The sequence below is a fragment of the Acipenser ruthenus genome, chromosome 39, assembly GCF_902713425.1.
Source record: "Acipenser ruthenus chromosome 39, fAciRut3.2 maternal haplotype, whole genome shotgun sequence".
NCBI classification, from domain to species: Eukaryota; Metazoa; Chordata; class Actinopteri; order Acipenseriformes; family Acipenseridae; genus Acipenser; species Acipenser ruthenus.
The window spans coordinates 3,237,933-3,255,410 of record NC_081227.1 but is presented as its reverse complement, the minus strand read 5'-3'; the positions used below and the strand labels follow the sequence as shown (position 1 = coordinate 3,255,410).

Sequence of the window (17,478 nt, the reverse complement as noted above, 5' to 3'; positions counted from 1 at the left end):
TGGGAGAGAGGTAGGATAGAGATTTCAGCTCTCCATCGCCTTCTCACACAGGTGATGTAATTGCAGCCTGTATACAGATAGTATGAACACATCTGTGGTCGATACAAAAGGACACAGTGCAGAGTGGCCCTTATAAAAGTAGAGATCATTTTGAGTTTCAGCCAGTGTAATGGGAGGCACTAGCCCACATGTTTGTCTGCTGGACTGAGCTACCTTCGCATTGAGCGTTTTCCTTACCGAACACACTGGCAGAGAGGGACGGAAATGCAGCTTTTAACATGATGTCAATATAGGATCCTGAAATAGAGAGCTGGTATTGACAAGAGCAAATATTAATTCTGTGGGCGGGCCCCTGTGTTGAGCTGAAGACTCCTAGACTCATCAATACAGAGAGGAAAGTGCTGGGCACAGCTCAAACCGCACTCCCCGACACCCAGCCTAGTGACATTGTTCACCAGGGGGGCTGCCACGCTATAGATTTGATCATTTGATGTTGAAATAATAGCACTGAATGTGCAATATAGCTTTGCTTTTCTTTATTTGCAGTGCTTCTGTCAGTTTATATATATATATATATAATCCAATAGAAACACATATTCATTTCTTGGCAATTTTCTTTTTGGTAATGTAATATATTTCTTTGTTATAAACATACACGAGTATATAATATAGTAATGTTGACTGAAGATGAGGCTCATAGTGAAAACTGTTTCCCCGAGGGTTGAAAAAGTTACAGACAGTGAGTAATAATGGCTGAATCAGCAAGTACCCAAGATCATAGTTTAAAATGGAAATATGTGTTTCTTTCAAACCAGCACATTTAAGCCCTGTATGGCAAATAGAGGTGTGTGCAGGTAAAATGTATGGGTTCTTTTTTTTAGCAGCCACCACTTGGCATGTAGCTTGAATTCCAGCAGGAAGCTTTCATAGTTTTCACATATAAATCAGGGGTGTGATTATTTATTTTTTTTTCTCAACACATTTTTATGCTCACATTTGCATTGAAACTAATTGAAGCCGCCAGTGCAAGCACATGTCATCCGAGTTGTCTTGCAGTAAGAAGTGAAGTTCTGTGCTAGCAAACCTCTCAGAGTAGGCTGGAATATACACAGAGAGACCGCAGCATCAAGCACGGTACACTTACTGTGGGTTCTTAAAAATGCCCTGAATTTACAAGTTCATTTTATTTCGTATGAAACTCCTTAAAACTGTTTAGCAGAGAGAAACCGTTGCGTTGTTAGAAAGTTCAGGGTGTGCTGAGCAAGGGGTCACTTAAAACGATGGCCTTTGCTGTCGGCTGACTTGTAATCCTAATATGCAAAGCAGTATTACCATATGCATTCTCTCTGGCCTTTGAGGAATATTGTGCTGTCAATCAAAGGGCTTTGCCTTTTGAAGCAGGTGCTGAGACAGCTAGGATGATTCGAAGTGGGAAAAGGACACAGTGAGTCTGAAATGTTAATGCTTCAGACAAAATCCAAACGTAAACACTGTTGGAATGGATGTGTTTATAAAGGATAATGGGATAGCCTCCAGAGACCCCCCCAGTGGTCACTAGTCCTTTGTGACTGAAAATGACATATTTTGGGTAATCACAGTAGCTTCTGCATGAGAAAAAATCATTTCCTGGGGCCACTGGCTATGAGGGGCCCCACAAGGCTAAGTTAGGTCATATCTACAGAGTAGATCAATTATATTAGTACCGCATATGTCACCTTAGCAGCAGTGGAAGTCATCCAATGTGACGGAGGGAGGGACAGAGGGGGGGAGGGCCCACGCCTTAGCCTCTGCCCGGGGCCCCCACGAGTCTAACGCCGGCTCTGCAAATCTCAGAGGTCGGCATCCCATATCTAAACCTTAACGTTCTGCTAGCCTGGGCACATTGCTTCTGGGGAGCATCCTTACAGACATTGTGTTGCAGCTCATATGGTATCTGATCAAGGGTAATATAAATGTTAGATTATGCAAATATTTAATTCATGTTGGCATGCTAATATTGTCACAAGGATGCAACACCCCGGGGAAGGCTGGGTTTATTAACACATTTAAAGGTTGATTCTCTGTGGTTAAATTGGATTTATCCCTCACCGTCTGTTAATCTTTCATTAAACTTGTATAATTAATTTTCTGTTCGCGTTTTAACAATTATATGATAGTCACTCCAGGCAAACACTTCACACTTTTACTGCAGTGTTTGTAAGTAGGTCGTTTTTTTTTACTTTCTTTGTGCTATTCTGGAATCTCACATTTATCCGTCATACAGTTTGGTACAGCGCAGTTCAGCTGCCTGGTGTTTTCTTTATTTATTCTCTGCTCATTACTTTAATTTGGTCAGGCTGGTAGAGTGATGTAGACAAGCAGGTTTCAATAAGGATGGAAACTTTCCTCTGAAAAGACGTTTGAGAACGTAAATAAACCGGAATACCAACAAAACACGCTTTCTGATAACTCAGAGTGTACAGCTATGGGCAAAGGTTTTGCATCACCTACAATTTTAGGGTTGAGACAAAAAAAAAACTACAGGAACATACTTTAGATATATATATTGTGAAAAACTATAATGGGACAGCACACTGACAGACAGTATCATTAATAAGGTGGGACCTATAGGTACCTGCAAGGTCTGAGGTCGGGTCTCAAAGACAGCAATCCAGAACAGGGCCGACCTGGGACAGGACTGGGACAGATGAGAGAAGGAGATGTTAGTTTGCACATGTCTCAGCTTAGATCTAGTTCTGGAGGCAATGTAACATTTTGGATGGCATCTGACCAAAAGGAATGGGTTTCTGTACACCATCTGAGAGAGCAAGGACTAAACAAGCCTTTCATGCTTAGCTCTGCTAATTGCATTGCATGCATCTTCAATGCAACTGACAGGCAGGGGTATGCAGTTATTAAAATGAATGCATTTTATATGTGCATGCATTCTCTTATACTGCATCAAAATTCAAAAGAAACAAATGTTCCATAAATATGGTAAAGTGTGTTTGTTGGGTAGGGTTGTATATGTTATCTATGTATAGAACAATTATACCGATATGAGGGACATTTCTTTTTAAGAAAAGAAAAAAACAAGTCTTCTTGTGTAGAGTGAGGGTCTCTGATAGGCTGGCTTTGACTTCTGAAGGAAGATTATGTAAGAGCAGAGAGAGAGAGAGAGAGAGAGAGAGAGAGAGATCCTCTGGAGAACTCACCCAAGGAGCGCTGTGTGGAAGCGGGTAGCGAGCGCAGCAACGGCAAGCAACACTATCTTACTGTGCTGTCAAAGAAGCGAGCAGCAGGATTGCCACTTCAACTCTCAAATCCCTGCGAAAGGATCGTTTTGCAAGATTCTATTCTCCTTACACAAACAGAAAAAAACAAACCGGCATGGATTGCTGCAATGTATGTAGGACGCTTCTTTTTTATTCACTCCAACACAGAATTATATTCTTTTTTCTTTTTTTTCTTTGAATGTACTAATGTACCTGGATTTTTTTTTTTAAGTTGCTTAAACAAGGGTTTAAATGCATTGAATGTTTTATATGGGGGGGGGGTTCTGTATCCATCTGATATTGTTTGTTGAGTGGTGTTGCATGAAGTGCTGCTAATTTTAATGTTCTCGTTATTTCCCTTGTTCCTGTGGTTGAATTGCTTATCCACGCATTCTTTAACTCACAGGCTACAGTTATTCAATATTTAACTAATAGCGAGGATTAACAAACAAAAAATTGTGTGCGGTGTTTCCATTGCTTTATTTTATGCATTGATGAATATGGCATTGAGGATACTGTACAAAGTTGAGTGGTATAAAATAGTTTCATTTTTGATGATGCCTTGCTTGTATATATATGTGTGTGTGTGTGTGTGTGTGTGTGTGTGTGTGTGTCTGTGTGTGTGTGTGTGTGTGTGTGTGTGTGTGTGTGTGTGTGTCTGTGTGTGTGTGTGTGTGTGTGTGTGTGTGTGTGTGTGCGTGCGTGCGTGCGTGTGTGTGTGTGTGTGTGACTGTGTGTCTGTGTGTGTGTGTGTGTGTGTCTGTGTGTGTGTGTCTGTGTGTGTGTGTGTGTGTGTGTGTGTGTGTGTGCGTGCGTGTGTGTGTGTGTGTGTGTGTGTGACTGTGTGTGTGTGTGTGTGTGTGTGTGTGTGTGTGTGTGTGTGTGTCTGTGTGTGTGTGTGTGTGTGTGTGTGTGTGTGTGTGTGTGTGTGTGTCTGTGTGTGTGTGTGTGTGTGTGTGTGTGTGTGTGTGTGTGTGTGCGTGCGTGTGTGTGTGTGTGTGTGTGTGTGTGTGTGACTGTGTGTCTGTGTGTGTGTGTGTGTGTGTGTGTCTGTGTGTGTGTGTGTGTGTGTGTGTGTGTCTGTGTGTGTGTGTGTGTGTGTCTGTGTGTATGATGCGCTGTAATTGAAATTGTGTTCTCAAAGCCTCTAATCCGCTTTGCATGTTCGGTTTAAATCTTTAAGGCTCTAATTGATGTCTTCACACTGTGATTCTGATGATCTATTCCCGTGACGTAGTGGGTGCTCCAAGATTCTGTGCGGTTAAAGATTCGTTCGGTTGATTAATTCCTTGCATTATTATATAGACCTTTGTGAAATGCCGTGCGTTACTAATTGGCTTCACCTGATAATACACGAGTAACTGCGTGTAGCGTTTGCATGGATCAGCTCAGGCGAACCATTCAAACAAGCGTTATGAAACTTTTTTGGTCTCTAAAGTAGGTGATTAAAAAAAAAAAAAAAAAGTATTTTATTTTTTCCCCCCTGCACTGCTGATTTTCTTTAAAAAGCATTGTAAGTCTACATACGTCTGTAGACATAAGATATAGAAATCTGGGCAGCGGATTAAAAATGGACTAAAAGCAGCTAATGAAGATATGTTTTCTGTGGGTGGTTCCACTCCCACTCACTTCAGAGTCTGCCAACAACTGAGACATCCCGCAGTCTCACTGTTCAGTGCGCTGTTCCAATTTGTAGTATCCAAGAATTTGTTTTTCTCCTAATTATTATAGGAAGGCATTTTTGTCTTCAGTAGAAAGCTCTGGAAACAGAGATTGAGGATGCTGTTTATAACCTCCCACTGCTGCAAGTAGTAGTAGATGCATTCCTATTTGGCTTACAAGCGTCATCATGTCAGGTTTCAAGAGGGGTAGGAAACTTGTGTGTTAACAGGAACGCTACTTCTGTGTGTTAAAGATGCAGCGTATACAGAGTTGGATTAGATTACCCCGGGGAATAGCAGCTGTTGCTTCAGAACAGAATATATCCAAGGATCCAGGAGATCATACAGTACAACACATCTGGAACAACTGGTCACTGCACTGGATTGCGTGACACAACATTTAGGTGGGATTGTCATATTCTGAGAGCCCTTTAATCGACAGCATGTCCCAGGGTGCACAGAGATTACCTTAATGGCAAAACACAGCAAATACCAAAGCACATCAAACGAAGAGTCGCATTGGTAGCTAATTAGAGCACAGAAGTGAAGTAAACAAATCTGCTGCTGTCTGGATGCCATCTCTTTTTAAGAAAATTCTCACTGGAGGGCTGATGTACAGAGCTTGATTACAATACCCATAAACACTCAGACTTCCAGACTGGTGCACAGCAGCAAGCAGCATGGCTGATATATCTATTTTAGGTCAAGTCTAGCTGTTCTGGCTGTTTAACTAGACTTTTGCCATTGCCTCAGTTATCATTTCCCTGGTACAAACTTGGCTATGCACCAGAAGCCTAGTAAATCTCATCAAGTCTACTACAGTATGCATTTGCTCTTCATCCCCTATAGTAGAAGGCATCTCCATGAAAGCTGAGCACCTCTGTTGCAATTCAACTGCTGATATCTTCATGCGACCCCAAGCACAGTACACTGTACAAAATAAAATGGGTTCTACAGCAAAGGGACCCCAATGCCATTCTTCTGTAATGATTTCATCTTCCAGTCACAGCCAGCTTCCTTTAGGTTCGTTGCATTTCCCAACTGTTTCTTATGGAACTGAGTAGTTTTAGGGCTGGTGGAGCCATAAGAGGACATCATTTTGGTGTTTCATAATAGGGGTCTATAGTTCAAGTAGTGAGGAAAAGTCTTACCCTCAAAGAATGAAGTCTTGACCCAGGAGGTATCTAGGTATGAAACCAGTGAGAAGTTAAAGTTATAACCTGCAGCTGATTTATGAGAGTGAAGCCAGCTAGCAACAGGGAAGCACAAAGGCAGTACTTTTATGAGATCAACTGTACCTGGCTCCTGTCTATCTTATCTCATTTTGTTTGATGTATCTTCCTTGGTAAACTCAGGGGGATACGTTTCTCTGTCAGATAATCCAGAATAGAGCCTTTCATCTCTTTAACTCCCAGTACATTCATCCCGCAGTACATTCCCCCCTCCCTCTCGACAGAAACTGCGCTAATCGCGTCCTCTCTGTTTGTTCTTAAGGAGGACTGCAATAAACAACAGGAAGAGGATGTGATGGACATTCCCCTGGACGACCCAGAGGCCAACAAGGCCGCAGCCAAAATCCAGGCGAGCTTCCGCGGTCACATGACTAGAAAGAAGATGAAAGACGACAAGCCGCGGGACGAGGAGAGCGGCAGGGCAGAGGAGGGTTCTGGAGATCGGGAGTCACTCAACGGAGATCAGACAGAGTCAGGTAGGGGTGCACACTAGACAGGCTGCAACCCAAGAAGCCAGAAAGAAGGGGGCAATGGGAACAGCCATTAGGAGGACTTATCTATGGTAAAATGGGGTAAGAGTGATGGAGAGGCCTCCCTGCACCAAAACCAAACAGCGGAGAGAAATGTCACATTTGAAATGGCGGATGGGGGCTATCATTCAATGCCAATACTTGCACACAGATTAATATATATATATATATATATATATATATATATATATATATATATATATATATATATATATATTACTAATTGTACTGATGTTCAGTTTCTTATAGGTTTTACATTCGTAATTATGTTATGTAACGTCATTTTATTATTTTATCATTGATCTTTCCTGTTATTAATATTCATCTCTTCCTTTCTAAGGTATTTATAGATTTATGTGAGATCTATACGCTAATCCAAAAAAATATATATAGCAGAACTATTGTAGCAGAGGGTTTTAAAATTGTATCGATTAGATATACTAGGCTGTAGTTCAGTATTTAGTAGGACTGGGAATTCACTGCAGAAAGAAGTGGGTTTGAGCAGAACAATCAATGAAGCAATCAACAGAATACCGCGCTAGTGGGAGGAAGGCAGGGGGTCTGAGAGTCTCAGAGGGTGAGTGCTGGTTGAAATATAGTTGGCCATGGTCTAGTAATTGCTCCAAAGGTAGACCTGTACCAGGATGTGGAGCACTGCCAGCGTTGTGTTTAGGTAGCTTATTTTACATTACATTTCCTAAAGGTTTTTTCCTATTAGTTACAAACATAGTGGAAATGTTTGTGACTAATAGGAAAAGCCGTTACCAGATAACCTCCATGCCTATTTTATAAATGACTGTATCAGCATCTGTGTAGAAGACACGAATGTGTAGAGCACTAAATTGTGTACGGAAAAGAAGGTGATGAATATTTATTATTATTATTATTATTATTATTTATTTCTTAGCAGACGCCCTTATCCAGGGCGACTTACAATTGTTACAACATATCACATTATACATTATTTCACATTATACAGATATCACATTATTTTTACATACAATTACCCATTTATACAGTTGGGTTTTTACTGGAGCAATCTAGGTAAAGTACCTTGCTCAAGGGTACAACAGCAGTGTCCCTCACTGGGGATTGAACCCACAACCCTCCGGTCAAGAGTCCAGAGCCCTAACCACTACTCCACACTGCTGCCCCCCAATTTATTATGAAATAAATTGGCCTGCACTGTACACTAAGGTTACATATTTCTGATAATGGTTTAACGTTTAGTCAATATTGGTAAACATTTCAAATATTAAATACCCCTAGTTTCTCCAGCTCTGTGTTCTTCAAAGGAAAAGCTGTCAGCTTGGCCGTGGTATTTGCGTGACCCTTCAGATGAGTCTTATTTAAATTAGGAGAGCTTAATTCTTGCTGGAACCTTTTTGGTTTATTTTTAAATGAGCTGAAACACACTTAACAGCATCCCATGAAATATATGTTTCTGTTAATTGGGGCTCAGAGGGATTCAAAGCCTTAGGCAATGGCTTCCGTTTCTCTGCAGTCAAGACAGCGCAGGGAAGACTAATTATGACAAGCAACAAACATTTTCCAAAAACAAGCTGGAAAACCTTCAGGGACCAGACCTGGTATTGAGAGATACTGTAATAGGATCACTGACCAGCAGGTGGCATGTCGAGTGTCCAACAGGTGCACTTAGAGAGATGTAAAGCTATCGATAAGGGTTGACATTTGAGAGAGGTAAGTCTCTCCATTGCACCTGCTAAATCAAAAACAAATAACACGGCAGGTTTTTGGTTGATGCCACTGACCAACTGCAGTGTGGGCTTCAAGGATTATTGTGGGGTTTCTGGCCACGCTGACCCTACCCTCTTTCACTGGCCCCCCTTCTACAAGCACATGTTTTATACCATCTATGTGGAAAGGCAACGACCACAAGATCAGAGCCTTATAAAACCCGTGGCCGCAGACTCAGAAAGTCTTCAGCTTGGCATGTTGGTTTACATACTCAGGGTTCAAGAGGTGCACTTACCAGCCCTTATAAACCCAATGGGCAGCTGGCTGTTTCTTACACTGGTGTAAAACCTAAAGCATTAACCTGTTTGAGGGGAGCAAAGGCATTTTCATCATGAAGTCAAGGTTAGGTTGGAGGCCAATTGCCTTGCATGATCTCTGTGTATGATTCAACCTCTAAAACGTTCACTTAGCTGAACCCAAACTCACACCTTGTGTTCTCACTGAGATGAAAGGATTATATTTCTGGAGCTTTTCCTTGCTCTAGGCTGTGCAAAGTTTTTTTTTCTTCCTCTTCCCTAGTGCTGAATTATTAACAGCCCGATCCTGTGCTGCTCTCCTCTGACATCTCCTTCGAGGAGAGAGAGAGAAGCACTGTTGAAAAATTCCAATGTGAATCGTGCATTTTGGAGAACATTTGGATACTGGCGCACTAGAGAGGAAGTGATTTTACTTTACAAGCGCTGCCTTCAGGATAAAAGCATACGCTGCATTCCAACAAAATGAAATGAGGGTCTTCCTGGCGTTAAAATCATGCAACATTTCAACAGCTTATTTATTCTTTTTATTAACACTGCACAGTGCAGTCGGTAATGAAGGCTGTTGCTCATTTTAAATGGAGACTTTCATTTGGATAAGGAAGTCATTCCTTCAAAACGCTAACCAGAAGGTTGTGTCGTTCCCCCCCCCCCCTCCCGAGACCAATTGGCAAATCACATCTTCACATCACATCTTCCTAATTACATGTTGCTAGGTGATAACAGAATCAGAAAGTATTGGCGATGAGATGGAAAAGAAGGTCCATGAGGGATTTTCTTTCCTTTTCTCCCTGTCTGCTCCTGCAATATTTTCAGCTGTTCTGTTGGTCTGCTGACACAATATGTGACCCTATAATCCCATCTCATCTATAATCCCAAATGAGAGGGAGACCCTCCCAGTCATACTGTTAATTCATCCCTTAAAAAATACAGCAGAAAGAGAAGGGTGAGTTTTAGATCATCAAAATATAATTTGACTTATTTTAAACTAACTAAATCATACTTCTAAAGCAACTTGGTTATCTTAAATTATGTATTTGTATTGTTGTTTATATTTGCTTTGAATCTCATCCTCACAACTTTTGAAAACTAGTATATTGCAACCCTGTGGACTCTGTAGAATTTTCAAAAATAGCTTTCCTTTAAGTATAGCTGGTACACCAGAGTGTAACCATTAGCCTGTCCTCCTGCAGTATTTCTTGCATCCACATATTGCAGGGGTAGCGGTTAATGGTAACATCTGCTGTACCAGCTGCCGCTTGAGATTATACATGTTTGAGAGCTTTATTGAGTCCACGGGAGTCCTTTCGTTTTTGGTAAAAGTCAGCGGAATGAGATGACTGAAGCAATAAATTATATAGAAAAGCAATCTAAAGAAGGAGAATACATTGTTTAAGAAAACTGTGATATTTCATTCCTGTATTACTCTTTAAGACTGTACCTCTAGTAATGAACCTATGTTGAGTTCCACCATTTCCCATTCTAGCAGGTTAGGAGGAGCCCTAGATCTGGGTGTCACCTAGAAATGGGTCACCAGATTTGAAAGCTTATTTTCTTCCCTGTCCTAGTTTCCATTCCTCTCTAACAGGCTGTCTGGAGAGCGTTTGGACTCATAGAGGCCCATCCTAAGGGAAGGCCAAGCACCTGCTTCCCAGTTTAGCTCTGTCCTTAACAACGGCATTCTAATTGCCGGTTGCTAAGCAGCCTTCACATCAGAATGTGTTATTTTTAACTCCAGGTGCATTGTGGGCCCCAGACAGCAAAGGTAAAACGCATGGGCTCAGTCATGGGCTCAGATTTATGATGAGAATCCATAAGGGATGTAAATGTACACAAGTTAATCGTGGCCTACCTTGTCTTTCCTTGAACTTGTCAACGAGAGGGAACAGATGACAAACAGAAATGTGTTTCTCATGCGTCCTGCTTTTAAAATAAACTATTTCTGGTTTGTCTACCTATTTCCACACCTTAGGATGACAGTTCTGGAACGTCAAGAGAACCACCAAGATTTCTTTGTCTGTTTCTATACAGTAGCTACTTTTTGAGTCTGGAAACTCTACAAAGTGAAATTAAAGGAATGTTCCTTTTCCACAGCGCCTACTTGGCAATTTTTATTTTTCAATAAGCTATGCCGCCCACCCCTAATATATATATATATATATATATATATATATATATATATATATATATATATATATATATATATATATATATATATATATTCTGCTGCAAAATAATTTAGCATCATTTCTATTCTATTTGAGTGACGGGCAAAGATGTCTGATATCATGCTTAACATGTAGAGAATGTCCTCAGGCAACTGACAGAGCTCGCTCACCATATGCTTAACTAAAAATAGTACTCTGACAGATTTCCATTTTTGTGTTTTTGTATTTTTTTTAATGAATGTGTTGTCCCCTGACATCGATCAGATACATGCAGGAACGACAGATCATGAAATGAATATCCAAAAAAGGAGACTTATCCCAGAATGAAGCTCTCGGTGCTTCGAGAGATAAGTGGTTAAGAAGGCAGAGAAGATCATTCATGGTAGTGCTGTGTTGAAATTTTAAACAGCAGAAGCAATGCTCTTGGATCTTGTTTTGCTTCATAAAATATGCATGCCTTCCATTTTAAAGGGTACGTGCATTGGGAGAGCTTCACACTTAATGCATTGTCCTTCTTCCTTGTGCCTTTGTGTTTAGCATTGTTATAATACGGTGCATTAAAACCATCACTATAAACTTAAAGTCCAGAGGTGTCATTTTGTCCCACTAAATTCATTGTACCTGCATAATATTAATCCCAGCCACCTGGTCAATAAACATTATTTGTGCATTTTACTGAGGGGTTTTCCAGGAGTAGGGTGGTGTTTGCAGAGCCAAGGACCCCTCAAACTGTCCCCTGTACGCATCATCCTGAAACAGGATTGGAATGGATCTGACTGTGTTAGAAATACAGAGTAGCAGTACATCCTGCTGTACTTTATCTCCATTCCCCACATAGTGGAGACGTCTTTGGACTGCTATTACAAGCCCTTCATAAGTGGAAACAGGGATTCTGAATCATAGCAACAGAAGTAATAGGCTTGTGACAAGCATTGTCTTGCTAATGTAACAACGCCACCCAGACTGTCATATCTCAGAGACGCAGAGAGAAAGGAGCATCCCTCGCACAAATTAGCTACGGTAAGAGCATTAGAAACTGCCATGTGAAACTCATGCCATTGGTTGTGTGTTCTGAATGTATCTGAACTGCTGTATCACTGCTAAAGAATGAACTCTATGGAGAGATCTCAGGTTGCTGTTCAGAGCACTGGGAGCATGGTTGAACGTCACTGTAGTTGAGTTGCAAATTTACTGCACTTCAGAAATGTATTCAGATAATCTTGTAGTGGTGCCTGCCTGGTTCACTATAGGTGGGATTTTCATTAATTTGGTTCAGCTAGTTGAAATGCAGTCATTCTGTCCTGGCTAAGTCCCTCCAGCCCTTGTTGTGGGAACTCAGTTCGAAAGTCTGCACAGTCCCAAGCACAGCCACAAACCTCTCAATTATTATTTAAGACCATTTGTTAGAGAGTAAGTAGCCTTTTACTAATGTATTATGTTTGCAATCATTCGGAGTGGCTCTGGGCTCTGTTGCTCCTGTAATAAGTTATTGTCACTTTTCTCCAAATCTGCCTTTACCTGGCTTTGATCTTGCTTTGAAAATGCGACTTTTCAACTCTGCTACCCCTACCTGCTCTACACACCTCTACAGTTGACAGAGAGGGTCTGTGTGTCTGGCAGAGTTGAAAGGTTACCTTGTCGCATGCTGTGAATGCAGTGAGGAAGGCTGGTCAGTGCAGGCACTTAGGGTTCTCCAGGCAAGCTGAAAGCCAGGTAGGATGTTAAGAAAACCGGTTGCAACTTCAATAGTGGAGACCACTTAGAATGATTGTGAACACAAAGAAATAGCAAGGGGACATTGAAATAAAAATGACATTTCTGAGCTACTTCCCCTTTCAGAGAAGCTTTACTTAGTTTTATTTTGCTCCTCTTTGCTCGGCACTGCTCAGTAATAATGAGACACTGGCACAGTAATCCGGTTTGTTTGTTTGTTTGGCTGTGGAGCAGGTGCTGTCAGGCAGCGGAATGGAGAATTGACAGAGGAGCCGCGTGCTTCTCCCCAGCAAGCTTTCATCTCGAGCTGCTTCTGCCCACCCCCCAGTACACCCACACACTGCCTGCTGTCTCCCAGCACACTGCAGCCCTCAGCACCCCTGCTTTCCTGATAACCGTTTTATTATTATTATTTGTTTATTTAGCAGACGCCTTTACCCAAGGCGACTTACAGAGACTAGGGTGTGTGAACTATGCATCAGCTGCAGAGTCACTTACAATTACGTCTCACCCGAAAGACGGAGCACAAGGAGGTTAAGTGACTTGCTCAGGGTCACACAATGAGTCAGTGGCTGAGGTGGGATTTGAACCACTGGACCACAAAGCCTCCTAACCGTTCAGCTGCTCAAGTGCCCTGAGCACCCTTTGATGCAATTTTCCACAGGTGTCTCCCTCTGTCCAACACCTGGAAGTGTGATTGAATAGTCTGTATCAAATAATACTGTAGTGATGTCGAAAAACAGTTAATGATGAGCTACAGTGTTAAAGAACAGAGGAATTAACCGTGTGAGATGCTAGAGTCTTTGAGTGTTTGAGACTTGAGCTGATCACAATCTAAGTGAACATGTCAGTCTAATATCTGTAACCATCTGTAAGCTCTCTCCCACCTCTGGCAACTCGACTGACCATATTTACTGGGTCTGGCAACAGAGGTACAGCCGATCGAGGCTTAAGAAACTGGGTCATACATAATGTCAGTCATGCAATCTCTACTGTCTTTTAATATTGCTGATTACGTTGATTATAATCTGTCACCCTTCACTCAGACATCCCACTACATAATTAGTACTGCTGCAGCCTAAATCACGTCCGCTCCAGTGTTATGTTTATGTTTGGAGTTGTTGTTGCTGAAACAGCTCCCTTTGCTTTGCCTTTGGTCTGGTGGCTCGTGTGTGCCGCAGTGCTCCCAGCTGTGTGACGGGCTGTGTCTGTGTTCCAGGGGCAGCGGAGTCGGAAGGAGGGGAGGGCGAGGACGCCTCCACACCCGAGCAGTGAGGCTGGGGAGGAGACTGCAGGACAGAGGCAACCGAGAGGTCCTTTAATCACAATAATCCATTCAGTCACGAAACTCCGAGCATCACAATGACGTTTTATTAGTACTGTATTATTTATTTCAAAAGAGAACTCCTCCCCACTTTTCTGATACCTGCTGTAATCTGACGACTGTAGACAGAATACCTTATTCTCAGTGAATAATAATGATAATGAGTGATAATAATAATGACACTACTACTGCTAATAATAATAATAATAATAATAATAATAATAATAATAATAATAATAATAATAATAATAATAATAGATTTTGCCACTTATTAGACCCTACTTATTAACAAATCAAATCTGTCTTTCTAAAATTGCACAATGTAAATGTAAGCCTTCTTTTTCCTCTCTCTCTTGTATCTTTCTTTGATTTTTCGTACCTTTCTTAATAATCAAGCTTAAAAATAATAAAGTATGACAATTGGGTACCAGGAAAGTGGATTTAATTTTTGATTTTCTATGGGTATTTTTTGTTTGTTTTTGTTTTCATTGATTGATACCTTTCCATTTAAGCAGATGGGTGACAATGCCAATGTAATAAGTGAAACTGAGTGCATGCATTAGCATGCTGCATGTATACCTAGCATTAAGAAAGACCAGTCCAGTACAACATTGCAAAGTGATTACTATCTGTGAACCTTGAAAGCGGTGCTCATTAAACTCTGAGATTTTAAAGCTTGGTCTGTGTATTCATTATTTACTTGTTGTCTTATTCGGTATGAAAAGTAGACCCTCTTTTTTTATCAGGGGTTCACATTCTCTTCCTTGAATTGCGCGGCCACTTTATTAGGACCTGTCTCTACTCTCAGACCCCGAACCTAATTCTTGTTAATTACTGACCTGTTCATTTACGGTTAAGCTTAAACAGGACAGGGCACAGTTACTGTTGTAGAACAATGCTGTTTTTTGTGAATGAAACATTTCATTGTTTTTGAAGCTGTAATGTTTATACAGAAAGTTAATGCACGAGTTCATTACATTACAGAAACATCATCGCTGTAATACGTTTGAACATGTTGTATAATACAGCTGACTTCTTACAGTAGTGTAAAGTCATATCTCATTGATTCAATCGGTTGGCAATGACTCTCATGAAACATCCCCTCTTATTCCTTCTTCTGCTCATTAGAACACGGTTTTGTTACAGCGCTCAGACACACTCTACAAGCGGAACACGCTAGAACAGGTACAGAGCTGTGCACGCTGCTTCAGGTTTGCAAGAATGAGGACTGGCATTGGATACAAACGAATGTACTAGAACAACCCCCACTGTCTGCACTGTAAAAGGAGATGCATATTGTAGACCCTCAGTCTAGGTTCCAGTATTTGACCAGTACACTTGGGAAATACTGGAGTTAGAGGGAGGTGTATATAAAGGCTAAAACTCACCAGGGAAAAAAAGAAAAACAGGCTAGATGATGATATAGAATTTCTTTAAAATATGCAATTATACACAAACCAGTTTTGCATAAAACAAACAGTTTTAGATAAAACAACAATTAGTAATTATTGACTTATCTGTTACCACCACCTCTTAGCATCATCATAGTACCATAAGAAAAAAAAGCACAAAGTGCCCTACTAACACAAAGTCCATCTACAAAACCCTGCCCTTACAAACCTGCACACTCACACAAGTGGAAGCACTATCCTCACATGTCTTTACCACAGCCTCGGAGTTAATCACAGTGTGGTAAGCCATGTGGGGCAGCAGTAAGTGGAGCACACTGTAAAATCTAAGCTAGTTTGCATTGTGATTAAAGCTGAGCTCCTTTACTTTCGAATACGAATCCTTCCTTCATGCTGCCATTTCTTTCAGTTTTCAAAGCTGAAGAGGTGGCCGCTCTGCACCCTATCACACCTCTTTGCTCCGTGGCCATGCATTGCACATTATCATGTACGATTTGAAAATTGCCCTGCGTGACTATCCAAATATTTTCATATATTCTAATCTATTAATAGCATCCTTTAACATCTGATGCGCAGCCCTGTTTTAGTGCTTCCATGTATGGAATGTTTAAAGATATCTATGAGCTCTTGTAGCCTTGGAGAGGCTCAACAGGAAGAGCACTGGCACACCCTGTCACTAATAGAGCTCTCTGTTTAAACCCTGCAGAACGCATCACCCTTGATTTCTGCAGTACTTCTATCCTGTCCTCAAGCTCTCTAATCTGCAGCAGTGTCGGGACAGAAGGGGGATTCTCTGTCAAATCATGCCTTTTCTCAGACTGCTCATGCTCCCCCAATAGTGAACAACTGTATTTTTTCCCCAGTGCAAATGTACTCCTTTAATGACAATAAATGTTTTAGGGTGACCTCTAGTGGCGGATTTACACAGTGGAGCTGCACACAAACAGCTGTGAGAGCTCATCAGCTCTTTACAGTTAGATTGTGTGTGTGTGTGTGTGAGTGAGTCTTTTCAGACAGCATCTCTGTCTTAGAAATATCTTATCCTTAGGATTTCAATCGGCTATATGTCTCAAGTGTTTCTCCTAATAAATAAACTGGAGAAACAAATGTGTGAGACACAAGCCAATCTGTTTCTCTTTTACTGAGTTTCTGAAATAGGTCTGGTTTAAAATGTGTTCCAATTTCAACAGATTCTAATCAGAAAAAACAGATAAGTGATACATTTTCCTATAAGTACTATTCAAAGGATAACCAAACAACAAAAATACAGTATGCAGTTGGCTTACTGCAGAATTTGGTAATTAATGTGTAAATGTATTGGAACTGTGAAAGTGTATTCTTTAATGACAATAACAACAACAATAAACACCAAAATACATAATTCAACCAATAAATACATAAATAAGTGCATGCATACATAATATTGTATTATATTGAATCGGTAATGCAATATATTTCTTCTTCTTCTTCTTCTTCTTCTTCTTCTTCTTCTTCTTCTTCTTCTTATTTATTAATTATTTGTATTGACAGGCACCTCTTTTACAGAATCATCATCATGATAACAGCTTGTCTGAAGTTTTAACTAAATTCACACATACCTCTGTAATTCTGAGCGTCTTCTGTGGGTATTGTCGCTGTCTATGATCTGGGCTTTCTGTTGACTAGGCAGGTGAGGCAAAGTATAAAAATGTGGGTTTGGCTGGAGATCCACCCCCTGGTGATGATGCATAGTTTCACTGGAAGGTCCCTGCCCAGGACACCTGGACTTGTTCCTCTTCTCCCAGCCTAGATCCTCCTGCAGGTGGACAAAGTCTCCTCACATTTCATTTTTAGAGATGGAATTCCCCTCGTAGGAGTTTGCAAACCGATTTGCATGTGTGAACCCAGCTCAGGACAAGGCTGCCCACCACGTCCACAAAGAGACAAGGACCTTGCAATGAGTCGTGACTGCAAGGCTAAAGCAGGAGACAACAGAAGGACGTCCACAAAGAGACAAGGACCTTGCAATGAGTCGTGACTGCAAGGCTAAAGCAGGAGACAACAGAAGGACGTCCACAAAGAGACAAGGACCTTGCAATGAGTCGTGACTGCAAGGCTAAAGCAGGAGACAACAGAAGGACGTCCACAAAGAGACAAGGACCTTGCAATGAGTCGTGACTGCAAGGCTAAAGCAGG

At 41.2% G+C, this 17,478-nt stretch overlaps 1 protein-coding gene across 2 annotated transcripts; it reads left to right on the top strand.

The window, feature by feature from the left end:
* The first annotated feature begins 3,158 nt into the window (after positions 1–3,158).
* On the top strand, positions 3,159–14,568 carry LOC117966679 (neurogranin-like). 2 transcript variants are annotated; one of them, XM_034913238.2, is made up of 4 exons: positions 3,159–3,319; positions 3,354–3,384; positions 6,410–6,623; positions 13,790–14,568. In XM_034913238.2, the coding sequence occupies exons 2-4, from the start codon at positions 3,370–3,372 to the stop codon at positions 13,843–13,845; spliced, it is 285 nt and encodes a 94-aa protein (XP_034769129.1). In that variant the 5' UTR covers positions 3,159–3,319; positions 3,354–3,369; the 3' UTR covers positions 13,846–14,568. The 2 variants fall into 2 exon arrangements, with proteins under 2 accessions (XP_034769129.1, XP_058865867.1); XM_059009884.1 differs by having other exon boundaries at positions 3,161–3,384.
* Positions 14,569–17,478: the final 2,910 nt, after the last annotated feature.

Coding starts and splice junctions, on each gene's coding strand:
- LOC117966679 (XM_034913238.2), top strand. Junction 6,624..13,789: donor CGGAGATCAGACAGAGTCAG/GTAGGGGTGCAC, acceptor TCTGTGTTCCAG/GGGCAGCGGAGTCGGAAGGA.